The sequence below is a fragment of the Megascapheus bottae genome, chromosome 1 (assembly GCF_031878675.1).
Source record: "Megascapheus bottae isolate mThoBot1 chromosome 1, mThoBot2.hap1, whole genome shotgun sequence".
Taxonomy (NCBI): Eukaryota; Metazoa; Chordata; class Mammalia; order Rodentia; family Geomyidae; genus Megascapheus; species Megascapheus bottae.
Window position 1 is genome coordinate 98,071,093 of NC_143509.1, and position 16,802 is coordinate 98,087,894.

Genomic DNA, 16,802 nt, shown 5'->3' on the forward strand with positions numbered 1-16,802 from the left:
TCATTGTTTTTATAACTTAATAGCATTGTAATAGAGAATGACTTAAGTAGGAGGTTTCTTTTCTCTTTTTTCATCTCGAACCAAATGGAGTATTTTGAGTTATTTAGGTATGATTAGAAAATAGGGATAAGTGCATGTAATTGGGGTTAGAAGACCTGCTTTGGAGTATATTAAAACCATACTATTTCTATACCTCAATGTTTGAGCCGTCTGGCCTTCACTAAAAATGGAAAGCAGAAGCAGATGGGAAAACCCTATTATATTAAAAAACAAGCTTAGTGTATGCTCATTATCTGTATTTCTGCATACATTTTTGCAAAGAAACAATTTTGATGTGAAAGTAATTTTGATAAGTATAGTTGGCAATGGAAGTTAATGGACATTTTGCATCTGGGGAATTCACCTAGGTGGGTGATGGATGCCATATTTTTAAAATTCTCTTAATTTTTCCTGATTTTTAGTAGTATGCATAGGTAGTTAAAACTTGATGCATACATCATCAGTAGTAGATTGCTTATTGTTATAACAGCTAGATTTGTATTCAATTTTCCAAGCTTTCTACATTTTTTTTTTCCAGTATGGGGGCTTGAACTCAGGGCCTGGGCACTGTCCTTGGGCTCTCTCAAGGCTAGAGCTCTACCTTGAGCCACATCACCGCTTCCAGCTTTTTCTGTGTATGTGGTACTGAGGAATTGAAACCCAGGGCTTCGTGCATGTTAGACAAGCACTCTACCACTAGGCCATGCTCCTGGGCCCTCTATATTCTTTTTTATTCCAAGTACAGGAATAGTAAGTATGGAATTCTCCAAATGATGACATGTTAGCGAAGGAGACATGGGTGAACAATGTCTCTCTTTACCAAATGGTCAAAAAGAAAGTGATGATTGCCATGTCAGGCACAGTTCAGACTTGTTAGAAAGGATGACACTTTAATTTGGGCTCAAGGAGCAATGAAGTTGTTATATTAGAAGGCAAGTAATTTATTTTTTAAATTTTTACTTTTTGTGGGGCTTAGACTCTGGGTCTGGCGCTGTTCCTGAGCTCTTCAGCTGGAGGCTACCATTCTACCCTTTTGAGCCACAGCCCCACTTTTCATTTGCTAGTGATTAATTGGAGAGGAGTCTCACATTCTTACTGCCTCAGGCTGGCTTTGAACTGAGATACTCAGATCTCAGCCTGAGTGGCTAGGATTACAGGCATGAGCCACCACACCAACCAGGAGGAAACTTTAAGGTCATTATAATTTGTGGAAATAAAGGTGAATTTGTGACTTAGTGTTTGTGGCTAAGTGGTGATTATAGTTCTATAGTAAATTAGCTGGGGATTTTTTTGATAGTTGAGTGCCATATGACTTAATTCTTTTCTTGGAGATTGATGGTTTGATTACAGCTATTAAAGTAGAACAGGAAATTGATGTCTTTAATTTTTCTTACCATTTGAAACTTGATAATACAAAATACATAGCCTTTAAGAAGATTGCTTCTTACACTTTCCTCTTACAGATAAGGCTCAATTACTTGAAATAGCCAAAGCTAATGCAGCTGCCATGTGTGCTAAGGCTGGTGTTCCTTTACCGCCAAACCTAAAGCCTGCACCTCCACCTACAATAGAAGAGAAGGTTGCAAAAAAGTCAGGAGGAGCCACCATAGAAGAGCTAACTGAGGTAAGCTAGACAGAATTTGTTTTCATTCTTTAAATGGATTATTCCAGGGTTGTTGACTCTGGAGTGTGCCAAAACCTGAATTGTGGGCTGAACTGATAATGGCTGGCACCAAGTGGCCAAAACCCGAAATACAGATGTGGCAGCGGCAGAAGCTCTGTTTAGCAGGCCATTATCCGGGATGGCTAAGCTCCGCTAGCTAAAAGTTACTTCCCATTACTTTTGCTTTCCAGTTTTAGAAGCCAAACTGACTGAGGAGTGGGACGGTTCGTTTGAATGGAGGAGGTGTTGAGTGAGCAACACGCAGAAGCTCGCCTACAGTTTCGTTTCCATTCACGACGTGTTCACTGATCGCCACGAGTGTACTGCATATACGCAAAGACACAGACAATCTTCAGAAATGATCTTTTGCCACCGGAGCTTGGAAATTAATGAGAATAGCTGGCCATTGCCTGAAAGGAACTTCTTTCGCATCAACATTTCGGGTTTTGGCTGTTTGGTACCAGCCATTGGCGATAATGGCCGGCCATTATCAGTTCTTCCTCTGCGGTTCGGGTTTTGGCAGTAACATATATTTTAAATATACTTATTTTTGTTTCTAAGAATTTTGTCTTTTCAATTGAGGCTTTTGGGGGGAGGCTTTTTTTTTTTTTTTGGCGGGGCGGGGCGGCGGGGGGTATGCTGAAATTGCTGCTAGGATCCAGACATACCATATTGTTTCATATACTGAAACTCGTTACTAGCTAGCCTTATGCTAGCCTGCCACTGTTAATATATTTTGTTCCCATTGGTTACATGCTTGAAAATACTGTGTTTTTGGCTAAGTGAGCTTTTTAATTCCTATTGTAATATTTCAATTGATACTAGATGTGACAAATTCTGCTTGTATAGACAGTTCTCTACTGAAATTTACTCTGACCTTTTTATGAAGCCAGGTAATAAAGTCTATTCCTTTGCTTCTTAAGGAGGAATTGACTTAGCTTTATGTGTCAGACTTCATCAATTGCACCCTCTCCATCATGCCTTATTTTTCATTCTTACGTTGTATTCTTCAAATATTTGAGAAGACATTTATTGGGAGACATGTTACTGTCTGCTTGTATTCACAGAAGTTTCAAATCTTTCATTTTACCATATATTTGGTGGACATAGAAGTTGTAGTTTGTTTCTTAGATTCATTACACTATGAATTGTAGTGTTTACAAAAAAAAGACCCAGCAAAAACTTGCATTGCTCACTTACCAAATCTAAATTCTTTATCTAAAATCCTATGAACACTTAAGTATTTTGTTTTTAGCCTCATCTTCAGTGCTTGTGTCCCTTTTAACAGGCTTTTCTCATTCCTCTACCACCTGACCAGGATGCCTTTCTTTTCCTTTCCCTATCAACCTTTTTTCTTTGCTATGAAAATCTGGCTAAGAATTTTTCAAGGAACATTTTTTGTTTTATTTTCTTTCCAAACTTCTGAGTGACTCTTCTCTCTTTAAGCCTCTGTTCTTTTAGCACTTATGTACTCAATTTGTATTATATCAGTTTGCACTTGTTATTGTGTTGCTCTGTAAAAAAAAGTTCTTGGATTATTTCATGTATATGTAATCTGTCTCGTATTAGATTGTAAGCTCCTTGGGAGCAGGGACCATGTCTTCTACTCTTTTTTTTTTTTTTTTTTTTTTTTGTATTCCAAGACAGTGCCCAGTACAGTGCTCTGCACATAGTAGGTGCTCAATAAATGTTGTTGACTGACTGGTTAGAGTGTGTTTAAATAACAGCTAGTAAACTGAATTACCTTTTTTTTTTTTTGCCAGTTCTGGGCTTGAGCTCAGGGCCTGAGCACTGTCCTTGGACTTTTCTCAAGGCTTGAGCTCTACCACTTGAGCCTCAGCACCACTTCCAGCTTTTTTCTTTGTATGTGGTACCAAGGAATTGAAACCGGGTCTTCGTGCATGCTAGGCAAACACTCTACCACTAGGCCAAACTCCCGGCCCTGAATTACCTTTTATTATTAATATTTTTGGTTGGTTGTGGAGCTTAACTCAGCCTTGGGGGCTGTCTGTGAGCTTTACCCATCAGGGTTAAAGCGCTCTATCACTTTGAGAACATAGTGCCACTTCCAGTTTTCTGAAGATAAATTACAGATAAAAGTCTCCTGGACTTTCCTTCCTGGGTTGACTTTGAACCAAAATTCTCAGATCTCAGCCTTTTAAGTAGCTAGGATTATAGGCATAGGCATGAGCCACTGGTGCCTGGCTTCAATTTTTTTTTCTTTTTAATTAACCTATCAGTAGTCTTTTTCTGTTTGTAAGTTGATTTTATGTAATGATAATGTGTTCCATGTAAACCATAAGATTTATCTTTTTTTTTTTTTTAAGAAATGCAAACAGATTGCACAGAGTAAAGAAGATGATGATGTAATAGTGAATAAACCCCATGTTTCGGATGAAGAAGAAGAAGAACCTCCTTTTTATCATCATCCCTTTAAACTCAGTGAACCCAAGCCCATTTTTTTCAATTTGAATGTAAGTATTAGTACTTATGAATTGATAAAATGACATAACACATGGATATATATATATATTGTTCTGTTGTGGGCTTGAACTCTGGGCCTGAGCACTGTCCCTGAGCTCTTCAGCTCAAGGCTACTGCACTACCCCTTGAGCCACAGAGCCATTTATGGTTTTCTAGTGGTTAATTGGAAATAAGGGTCTTACAGACTTTATGCCTGGGTTTGCTTTGAACCTTGATCTTCAGATCTCAGCCTCCCGAGTAGCTAGGATTACAGGTGTGAGCCACTGCGCCCTGCACATAGAATTATTTAAGTATAAACTAAAACATAAACAAAAAACATGGATTTAATGTTTTAGGGTGTGTGTCAGGGGTGGGGCTTGAACTCACGGTCTGGGTGTGTCCCCAGTCTTTTTTGCTCAAGGCTAGCACTTAACCCACAGTTCCACTTCTGGCTTCTTTGGATTGTCTTAGAATGTTGATCCTCAGAGCAAGGATTATGGGTGCATGGCTCAGATTAGTAAAAAATTATTTTCTTCCAATCTAAACATTGTCTTCAGGGGTAATGTTAAATTTTTTTTTTTTAGCCAGTCCTGGGCTTGAGCTCAGGGCATGAACCCTATCCTTGGACTTTCTCAAGGCTAGAGCTCTACCACTTGAGCCTCAGCAACACTTCCGGCTTTTTTCTATGTATGTGGTACCGAGGAATTGAACCCGGGTCTTCATGCATGCTAGGCAGGCAATCTACCACTAGGCCAAACTCCCGGTCCAATGTTGAAATTTTTAAGAAACCACTTTTGGAAGAATTTTTTTTTGCCCTTGGAGCTTGAACTCAAGGCCTAGATGCTGTTCTTGTGCTCAAGGATGGTGATCTAATGCTTATGCCACAGCCACTTTGGCTTTTTCTTTTTAGTAGTTATTTGGTGATAAAGAGTTTCACAGGGACCTTTCTGCCTGGCTTCAAACTGCAGACTTCACACCTCAGCCCCCTGAATAGCTGGGATTACCTGTGTGAGCCATTGGCATCTGGCAAGCATATCTTTTGTAAGAGTTTTAATTAAGAAATGTTATTTTATTTTTTTAGATTGCTGCAGCAAAGCCAACTCCACCAAAAAGCCAGGTAACATTAACAAAAGAATTTCCTGTGTCATCTGGATCTCAACATCGGAAAAAAGAAGCAGATAGTGTTTATGGAGAGTGGGTTCCTGTGGAGAAAAATGGTGAAGAAAACAAAGATGATGATAATGTTTTCAGCAGCAATTTGCCCTCAGAGGTAAGTGAGATGAATATTATGTTTTTCTTTTTTATACCTGAATCTGCCATGTTGTTGTTACTTTATTTCTGATTTGGATTCTGTTTCACTCTTCTTAGGGCCGGGTTAAACGGCAGGGCCGGGTTAAACGACAGATGAAACAACCCGCAGCTTCTCATTTGACAGTAACTCGATGCAGTTCACTTTGTGGAACCAAGCCACAAAGTGAAAAGCATCGAATTGCAGAGAACAGTGTTATCACAACCCTACCCGACATTGGGCCCTCCTTGCACTTGTGGGAAGGTAGCCCCCGGTACAACTATTTAGCTTCCCGTTTTGCTTCAAGGCTCTATAGCTCTAGATTTTGGTGGTAGCAGATTTATTGGGTTGGAGTTTCTGAGCAGAGAGGCAGATCGTCAGGTTCAACACAAGAAGTGAATTGGAAAAGGTCATTGTAGGCTGATGTGACCATCTTGGGTACATACCCCATTGCCATTTAATGATGGTTTCTTACTATTCCTTCAGGTTATTGTTCAGATAGCCTTTAATTTTATTCATTTTTCCCTTCCCTGTGCTACCTTGGCCCTTTTGTATTCTTGTGTTTAACCTAATGTTCTCAGCCTTGGTACTCCCTTCCCTTCTCCTTTCCCTCTTTGCCACTATTGAAAGTTGGAGAAGTGGAATTTAGTCATTGAGATTTCCACGAGGCTATAGTTGTATCTTGTCAGAGTGACGTAGTAACAATGCCAAGTGTCAAAACAGCCCCATTAAAAATGCCGCTTGATTAAATGTGCTGCTAAATATAGTGCACATGAAAACAGCAAGACTGTATATATATGTAAATATATATATATCTGTATCTTTGTATGTATCTATGTATCTGTACCTTTGCTGTATCTTTTAATAAACAGTTTACTTTTATTTAACTTGTTGTGCAAAATCACGCTTGGGGGATGTGGGAGGGTGGAGACTTTATAGGGGTGGTGGGAGATTTCATTAATACCATAGGCTAGTTGTCATCACCACTTGCCCTTGGTTTCCAAAGCCTTGACATTTGTGCAAGTACTGGATTGGATAGTTGATGCCCTTTTTTAGCTTTGTGCAGTTGTAGGATCTGTAGGTCTGAGACCTATTAGACTCTTCCCTTGAGGTTCTTTACACTGGATATCATTACCTGCCAGTAAACACTTTTCTACAGAAAAATCCTGTTGATAAAGCCAGTAAGTAAATAGAACCCAAATCAGAAACTTTGCTAGAAGTGTTTTTCACCCAAGCTTTATTCATAGGTGACATCTTCACCAGTTTTTCTTTTTCTCAAGCATATTTTCTTATGGAGTTTAAGCAAGTTACCTATGAAGAGAGAGATTAGCTGACTCGACAACGTTTTCATGAAACCAATTCATTTTTCAGTTACTGATCCCAAATCAGGCTACTTGCATATCTCAAGTGGGAAAGGTTAACAGACATTTGCAGCTGATTTAATCTTCTTGTATTAGCTGGAAATAGACTATGATGAGATGAGAGCTGTATAGGCTTAGAAATCTTTATGTGTGTGCTTTAAAATATTTATTACAAATTAAGAATTTAAACCAAATTAAAAATGGGGGGGCATGGCAAGACTCCCCTGGAGTAAAAACTATAAACACTGCAAAATTCCAAGAAACTTTTTCTGAGAAGATAAGTGTCTACAACTGTTTTGTTTTCCTTCAGTAAAAGGCAGGGAAAGTCCATAGTAAATCTTTATTCTTTTTGATCAAGAAAATTTATTTAAAGTTTAAGACTCATTTTCATTCACTGACAGTATAGTATGATGGCTTAACCTTGGCTCTCATCAAAATGGTTATCAGACTTTAAAAATCTAAGGAAATCATTGATGGGGATGAATATTGGTAACAGAAGTTAGTATTTTATTAAGACAGAAGCAAATTCTGTTCAGAGGCCTAAATGAAGCAAATGTTTCTTCTGACAAGACATAAAACTTTTAATACCCAACTCTAAGCTACTTAATGTAGATTACTACACTCAAATATAAAGATTAACCTGGTTTTAACCAAGTTCCAAAATTTTAGAGGAGAAGAGATAGAATTGTCTTCTTTTCTCAACACTGAAGTAGCAATCATGTTAATAACTATCCATCATGTAATGAAATGCTTGGTTCCAGTTGTTTAGCTAAGTGCCCTGTGTTTATAAAATGAATGTTTTTTGTGCCAATGTTTGAAGAATATTCATTGATACTTCAGGGAAGCATTGATTGTTTTGATTCCGCTGTGGATTAAAGTAAAATACATAAAGGGAAAAGTCCTTATAAATGGCCAAATTTTTATGAGGTTTTTTTTTTTTGTCCTTTTAATTAATATAAAAAATAGAACTTATTTTTCTTTAACCTTGGCCGTAAAACATTTAGCCAAAGAACTATCTTCAGAAGGGTGAAATTATCTTTGCTAATCCCAATTGTCATTCATAAGAATACTCTTTGGCATGAATGTATAGGCCTGCATCTCGGATGAATTCATCTGTAATTCCATACCTGTGCCATTCTAACAGGATCGCATTCCTACCTAGCCAGCAGCAGCTTCATTAAGAGGTGATTGCTGAACTTTACATGTATGTGTGAATCTGATTTATAAACAATAAAAATTTTAAAAAAATTACTGGAAAGATGATATTTTTATAAAAATATTTCTCATGGGTATATTAGTTATGGTTAATAACGTTAGTAAAAGCTTCTTAGAATGGTTGAAATGTAGTTCTGACATAAATACAAGTAAATGTAGGGTATAAACTGGAGTAATAACTATACTTATAACCATACATCTGGAGTTTTTAAAATTTATTACCAGTATTTTAGGGACCCAACTAATGAAATTATGTTAAGATCATTTTTATCTCAAACAGTATGTTTTGTATTATTAAATCATGTCTCCATCCCAAGGAAACTAGAATTCTGAAGTCTTGAATTTACAAAGTTTATGAAAACTAACTTTTTGGAGGAATAAAATGAAACTTTTAATTGTAAACTATAAATCTGTAAGTTCTAGAATTTTCTGTTTTCCCCCTATTTCATCTAGACTAAGCGTTATGCTACAGCATTTTGTATGATTTAATAAAGAGACAGATCATTCACTTCAAAAAAGTGAATCAAACATTAGTTCTCAAGTTGTCATTTTTGATATATGGAATTGTATTAACGTTTTTGCAAATACTTTAAATATTTCATAGGCAAAATGATTTTTCTTCAGCTCTGTTTTCTTATTGCTAATTACTTTCATAGCTTCTTTTACTTAGGTTTGAGATATCTACAGTTACCTGTGTAGAAAATAATTGTCTCTGTATATTTCTAAAATCTTACTTACTTTACCTTAGCCTTTACATCTTTTTGCTGTATTCTACAAAATTCTTATGTACAACAGAAGGACTAAAAATAGATTTCAAAGGAATTTTTTTAATAGATGTAAAAGGTACATTCCTTATATATGTGTTCAGATGATAAAATGTATGTTTTGTGATGCCAACATCATTGTATGTTCATTACATCTGCATCTTTTTATAATAGGGATCCTTTGTTGCTGAGTTAAGCAGTGAAATATCTTGGGTATTTTTCATTAATGTGAGAATTGCAATTTAGGATACTATGTGTTATTTACCTTTTAGAGCAGTTCTAGGAAAAGAAAAATTACCATACCTAGAATATTACTTTATAATTTCATATATTTTTAGATTTTATTCAACTTTCACATATTACGTAGCAAACATTCATGGAAACAGAAAACATGTTGCTGATAACTTGATAAAATTCTACAAATTCTTACATTCTAAGAATGACTTTTATTTTGATACTTTCCATAATTCCCATTTTTGAATGATAAAAAGGATGGTTAAGATTTAAAGTCACTTTTTCCAGTGTAGTGATCACCAGCTGCTGAGTAAAAGTCAGTTTAATCACACTACCTACATTCCGAGTGCTTAGCAACTATTCCTGCAAAGAATCCTGTTGGACTGTTTTGTGCTAAAGGGTAGTTCTGTGTGTGTGTATGTGTTTTCTCAATATTTTAATATGTGTAACATGGTATAGTCATTGACTGTTAATGCATTTATGTATTATATAACCTAAATTATCATAAAAGCTGTAAACATTGTAAGATCCTTACAATATTGATTATCTTGATTGATTCTAATGAGTATTTTTCACATTAAAAATATGAAATTAATAATTAACTACTTAAAGAATTTGAAAGGGACTTACAACTTTCATATAGTGTCAGGAAGAAAGTTGCAATTTTACTTAAATTTCAACATCAAGTAGAATGAGATGTAAATGTATATAAAATATTATTGGCTTTGAAGGAAGTTTCATCCTGGTGATTTAAGAAAAATGGTTTAGGTTACTTTTTAATTAATAAGATCTGATCAAAAAATGCTAAGAGTCTCTAAAGAGATACAGTGACAGTGTTAGATTCTTTGGTATTGCACTTGGGACATACTGGTGTATTCTAGTAAAGTTACTGGGTTTTTTTGCTAGTGTTGGGGCTGGAACTGTGGGTTTGGGTACTGTCTTTGAACTTACTTGCTCAAGGTATGTGTTCTACCACTTTGAGCCACAGTGCCATGTCCAGCCTTTTCTGTGATTAATTGGAGATAAAGAATCTCATAGACTTTCATGACTGGGCTGGCTTTGAACTGTGATCCTGAGTTCTCAGCCTCCTGAGTAGCTAGGAGCCACTGATGCCCATTGTAAAGTTAATTTTTAATACCATCCAGACCTTTTCTCTAGAATCTTCAGATTTCCGTTTTTTGCAGAATTATACCTAAGCATCTGCCAACATTTAGATAGATCTGAAAGCCAAAACAAGGCTAATTTCACGTGTGGTTGATCTTCAAAAATTACCTTTATAATCCCAACTTGAGGTGACACCTAACATAGATCTAGTGGACACAAACTTTGGCCTTAAATATCCATATTCACATTTAAAATTCTGGGAATCATTTAAACCAGGTTTGAGTCCAAGAATTGAAATAGAAGCAACTGATGAATATAGTACATTTCCTGGTGTTTCAGTCTGACTTCCCTTCGATTTGTTCTTGCAGAAATACTGTAGTCCTTAGAAATATTCTATGGATCATTTACCAGGAGATAAATATACAGTGTATTTAATAGATTATATAGATTTCAGAATTTTAGTAGAATTAATTTTATTTCATTTTAAGAAGACATAAAAATTTATACTTTATGGATTAAGAAAAACTTGATTTAGCCCAAGTAGTCCTTGCTAAATAGCTAAGAATAACAGTGTAAGGTTCATACTATAGAAAAGGAAAGTTAGTCCTTATTATACATATAATAAAATTATTTTCAGTATTAACAGCATTATCTACTATATAGACCTTTTTAACTCTTCATATACAGTCTGTAGTTGAAACAAGTTCTTAGCTATTAACTATTACTGACTTTACTCATATCCATAGAGTATCCATCATTTATTCTGTGTATTAAAATAGCAGAGCCTTTGTATGTCACTTAAGCATATTCACAATAGTTTATTGTATGAGGGAACTAAAAAATGACAATAGGCTAGATAATGTTAAAAATATAAATTAGTTGATTCATGAAACAATTCAGTACTTAATTGGCTTTTCCCTTTGATATTCTACAAATAATTTAATTTTTTTTTTTAAGATGAAAATTGCTCCCTGTCCCCATATTTTTTTTTAATTTTGTCAGTTGTGGTTCTTGAACTCTGGGCTTGACCTCGTCAGCTCGAGACTCCCTAGGGATTGAACCTAAGGTTCCTGGCATTCTTGGCATAAACTTTTCTTTTTGTCTAGTAGTGAGGACTGAATCCAATACCTTGTGCTAGGCACATGCCCTACCACTTGAATTGTACCCTCAGCCCTAAGCATAAGATGTCCCTTTTTTGGCCTGGGAGTGGTGGGGGAGGATCCTGGCACTTGAAATCTGAGACTAGACGCTGTCCCTGGGCTCTTTTTACTCAAGCATAGCTCCCTACCACTTTTGAGTTTTGGCTTTTTCTGTGAAGAGAATTGTCTCATGGACTGGACAGGCTGACTTTGAACCGCAATCCTTAGATCTCAGCCTCCTGAGAACTCTGAGCCTTTCATTGTTTCTGAGTTCTTCAGCTCATGGCTGCTGCCCTACCCCTTGAGTCACTGAAGTCTCATGGACTTTAGTGCCCGGGGTGCCTTTGAACCTGGATACTCAGACCTCAACATACTGAGTAGGAGTACAGGTGCCAGCCACTGCGCCCAGATTCTATAACATTTTTAAAGGCAAAATATGATAGTACTTTGGGGGAAGGAGGGGCTAGTTTTTACTCTCAGTTTAGAATTTTTGAGTTAATACTAGCTTTCAACAAATACTTTGATATAATGGATGAAAATAAAAAACAAAATTTGTTTATATATGTAAATATTCTTTGAAAAAACCGAGTTAAGACCCAAGCTTATCTACGCTCAGTTTCCAGAAGGGGAAAATGATGTAGATATTTCAAGTAGTGATTATGGGTACCATAATGGTTTACTACTTTTATTTAGGAACTTTGCTTAGTACTGTTAGCTAATAAACAGGCTATGCTAATAAGTAGGGTCAAATAAAAACTGATATAAAATTCTCAACAATTCAAAATAGTACTTTGCTAGAGACTTTAGTTGTTAAATTTTGATATTATAGAAAATACACTTAAAGTATGTATTTTTGTATGGGTTTTTCTGCCTTATACTTTTGACAATAACTATACTTTTGACAATAACCATCCTCATTTGTACTTTCCAAGGTTACTTCTTGGAGACTCGGCAAATTAGTTTGTAAGACTATTGTTTTTGACATACAGCAACTAAAGACTGAAGAGTTTTCAGCATTTAGGGTCTTACTGTAGTTTGAGATAATTATCTATGTTTTCTTTCTTAGCCTGTGGACATCTCTACAGCAATGAGTGAACGGGCACTTGCTCAGAAAAGACTTAGTGAGAATGCATTTGACCTTGAAGCCATGAGCATGTTGAATCGAGCTCAAGAGCGGGTATGTAGCAGCTTTAATAACTTGCTAAAGGGACTTTGCCGAACTAGATGGTTGGATTGGGATGACACTGATTGCTATGATTAAACCATTTATCCTAATTTGCTGGCTTAAAAAGGAATGAGTCAGGACCCCAGGGTATGGCCTAGTGGTAGAGTGCTTGCCTAGCATGTACAAAGATCCACGTTCAATTCCTAAGTACCACATACACAGAAAAAGCTAGAAGTGATGCTGTTGCTAGAGTGGTTGAGTGCTAGCCTTGAGAAAGTGCAAGGACAGTGCTCAGGCCTTGAGTCCAAGCACCAGGACTGGCCAAAAAAAAAAAAAAAAAAAAAGTGCCCTAAGACCTGAACATTCATTAAATATTTATTGCGCCCCATGTGGCAGGAAATGTTTTGAGAGAACAAAACAAAATATTCCTTGAATTCTGATGCATGAAAGGAGCTAAGTGACTGCCTATAAGTGTCCTGACGTGTGTTGCTATTATTACTTCTCATGTTTAATTAAGCCCAGGAAAGTGGAGTGAGTAGTATTTAAATGATATCCAAGGTAACACAACTAGTATGGGAATTAGGTTCTACACCCCAGCAATCTCAATGCAGGGTCTGTGCTCTTAATATCCGCTTCTCTTTTTTTTTTGTAAACCAGATTTTTTAAACAGAAGATTCTTTGCCATATTAGATACTGGTAATTGATATACTCTATATCTTTTCTTAAAAGCTCTTTTTATGTATTTGGGCCATTTCCGATGTTAATATTCAAGCAAGTAGCACAATTTCTTTCTTTTTTTGGTCAGTCCTGGGCTTGGACTTTCTCAAGGCTACAGCTCTACTCTACCACTTGAGCCTCAGTATCACTTCCTGCTTTTTTTGTATGTATGTGGTGCCAAGGAATCAAACCAGGGTCTTCGTGCATGCTAGGCAAGCATTCTACCACTAGGCCAAACCCCCAGCTGCAGACAGCACAAATTTAGTCAAGATCCAAAAAATAGAAAAAAGGCAGGCAGGCAGGCAGCTTTTGACATTTGTACTTGGGATATTTTGCAGAAAGATTATTATACCTGTGCATTTTGTTGTTGTTCTTTTTAACTAGTGTAAAGGTTTTCAACAGGGGCTTTAGTTACATTAGTCAGTAGACCTATGCTTTTGTTGGAGCTACACTTCATAGCTTTATTAATAGGATTCACTGAATTTTTTTTTTTTAAGGTGTTTTGGAACCGGGGTCAGTGGCTAATGTCTGTAATCATAGCTACTCAGGAGGCTGAGATCAGAGGATCATGGTTCTCTGTCAGCATGGCACTAAAGTCCCTGAGATTCTTACTCCAATTAACCTCTAGAAAACCAGAAGTGGCTCAGTGGCTCCAGGGGTAGGATGGTAGCTTTGAGCTGAAAAGCTCAGGGATAGCACCCAGGCTCAGAGTCCAAGCCCCACTACTGTCCCCCCCCCCCAAAAAAAAAAAACCAATTAAGAATGACATTGACCAAGAAGAATTGTACTCACATTTAACTTAGAATTGTAACTCCTTTGTACAACTGCTTCAAAACAGGTTAAAAAAAAAAAAAAGCAAAGAAATATTTTAAAGATATTTAAATTATAGTGTTTAAAGAATTTATTTAATGTGTATGTCTGTTACTTGAGCTATTTCATGAACTATTTTTCTTTATTGAGTTTATTTCTAGTAGTAATTATGTGACTTCTTTTCAGATTGATGCCTGGGCTCAGCTGAATTCCATTCCTGGCCAATTCACAGGAAGTACAGGAGTACAAGTTCTGACACAAGAACAGCTGGCTAATACTGGTGCCCAAGCCTGGATTAAAAAGGTACATAGTATATGCATATATGAAAGTATAAAAGTACAAATGTAAACTTTGGGATTTTTATTAAAATATGCATGAGGATGCCAGATACTCTAACCAAATTCCTGAGTGTTTGCTATATGTATATGCTCCAGGATGGACACTGAAGATGGACTGGAATCATGAAACAATGGCTAATGTATAAATATGGCTCAAGAGCCATTCGGTTTATATTCAAAGGTTCTTTTATTTTTTGTTGATATTGTTGGTTTTGGTGGGGGTGGTTCTCTAACTGTTTTAAATGCTATCAGGTGCTCTTCAGAACCTCTACAGTTCCTGTTGGACTACTAACCTAATCATTTCAGAGCAGTGGTTCTCAAATTTTTCTTCATCATGGGATACTTTATTACAGGTTTATTTTTGGTGGATCACTACCCCTCCCTTCCCCAACCCTCTGCCACCCTAATGATCCATTCCTCTAATCCTCTGTCCTTACCCTCCACACTGCCTGCCCTTTTCACAAGATCCCTTGCCTCCTATTCCTCATTCCTCCTGTGACTCCAGCCCCAGGTCCCTATGTGTGATTAGCTGTCGGTTACTGGAATTGGTTGGGAGGCCCTAGTAGTAGCAATGCATGTGAATTTGCCGTGGGACTGAACGAGGTGGGGGAGGATGGCTGGGTTGGTGGAGGGTGCTGAGGGTGGCTGGGGATGGAGGTATCTATCTGTGGATCACCTTGTAGGCCCTAGTGGCCTCTGGTGGATCCACAGGTTCAATTTGAGAACCACTGATTTCATGAAAAAACAGGATATATAAGACCTAAAATCAAGGGAGAGGACGGACACCTCGTGCTACGAAGATGTAGGTGCACCTGGTCTCAGATTCCTGCAGTGAGATGTATCAACTCCACCTACGGCTACCTCATTATTGGGGGAGTCTTAGGTGGTTAAGAAGGGCTTGCTGAAGAGATGCAGTTTGGTGAAGGGATGTGGTTTGGTTGGTTGGGTGATGGGAAATTTGTTTCAGGAGTACTGGCAGCATAGCAGTGCTGAAACTGGGAGGCTTCGTGGTGTAATGGATTGGGAAGGTTTCCTTACCCTGCTGTACTCCTGACTGCTTGTGTGATCGTGGGCAAGTAATTCATTGGAATTTCAGTCTCAGTGTCAAGTGGAGACACATCTTTATTATTACTGCCTCAGATAGAGGAGGTAATCAGGTTGATAGGTACCTGTAGAGAACTGCCACGAGTGCCATTCATAACTGAGCTACTTAGGAAAAACAAGTATTGGCTGATGTGGACATTTTAATCTGATAACATTTCAGTTTTGGTAGCATTATCCCTATTGATCCTCTTAACAGATTTATATCCTTACTTTTTTTTAAAAAAGTAGTTGTATTAATGTGTACTGAAATTGGTATTGAAAAATAGGGTGTAACCTAGAAAAACATAATTTTGGTTCAGATTTTTACTTTATACTAATAGTTTGTATAGTTAAAATAGGAAAAATAATATTTGTATATCTTCTCTCTTGGGGGGAGGGGGAAGGTCTGGATGTCATGCCTAGGGTCCTCCTCTGTTTCTCTCATACTACTTAGTCTTGAAGATTATAATGCTCAATATTTCTGAGGCTTATAGTTGTTTAGGAGCATTGTAATGCAGTTCTTATAAATTGTTAGGTACACGGTTCTGAATATGCAGTATCCGTTTTGGGCCTTTATCTGTTTAGTGCTGTGTTGCTCCATAATTTTGTTTGCATCTAAAGATCATTGGCATATGTAACTTTCACAAAGTGAATTTTCTACTGACTCATTTGCTCCCTGCTCATCCACTGAATTTTTTTTTCTATTATCAGTTCTATATTCATTTTATAGTGAAATGTCTGGTATAGACTTTATAATGGTTTCATCTTTATATTCTAAATTTGTTTTGGGAAGCAGTTCATTTTTATCATAAAATATTTTCATAGGCCAAGATTTAAATTATATAAAGAAGGCAATACTTTCAGGAAAATCTCCATGTGTATAATTGCCAAAGAACATTGCACAATATCAACAATAAAATAGTGTTATATGAAAATAGGACATCAAAAGTCATTAGGCCACTGAACATTTGCAAGTACATCACAGGTTCTGTTCATAAAATGTTTGTGTTTATTAGTAAACTTGTTCAAATGGCCACATAGCTTTTTTTTCTTGCTTTGGTATAGCACAAGACTACCCTTACATGTTAAAAACTAGAGAATTCCAACAGTGTGTTTAGGTTGCTGCAATACACTTTTAGATTAAGAATAAGAAAATATTAGTATTCTCATTCATCAGTAAAACATTTGAAATGGTTATCTTCTGTAATGAAATGATTTGACATGATAGTAATAATAAGTACTGTTTTTTTATTGTAGTCAGTAGATGAATCAGGTTTTTTGTGTGTGTGAATTGCATACATACTGGGTTAAGAAAAAGATGAAGGTATTAGAAAATGGAAATAGTTGGGGATGTGGGCTATTTGGGAGTTTATATTGTACTCTGTCTGCACAGTTGCCCTTTTTTTTAGGAGTGTTTCC

At 36.7% G+C, this 16,802-nt stretch overlaps 1 protein-coding gene across 4 annotated transcripts in view; it reads left to right on the forward strand.

The window, feature by feature from the left end:
- The window catches only part of Son (SON DNA and RNA binding protein), a 36,204-nt gene that overhangs the window by 13,657 nt on the left and 5,745 nt on the right, over positions 1–16,802 (forward strand). For 2 of the 4 annotated variants that reach the window (XM_090348930.1, XM_090348933.1), the window contains exons 4-8: positions 1,503–1,663; positions 4,030–4,176; positions 5,247–5,435; positions 12,337–12,447; positions 14,149–14,265. In XM_090348930.1, coding sequence (XP_090205056.1) covers positions 1,503–1,663; positions 4,030–4,176; positions 5,247–5,435; positions 12,337–12,447; positions 14,149–14,265 — 725 coding nt within the window. Of the gene's footprint in view, positions 1–1,502; positions 1,664–1,893; positions 2,290–4,029; positions 4,177–5,246; positions 5,436–5,533; positions 6,341–12,336; positions 12,448–14,148; positions 14,266–16,802 lie in introns of those variants that run through there. The other 2 variants (XM_090348937.1, XM_090348942.1) reach the window with 2 other exon arrangements.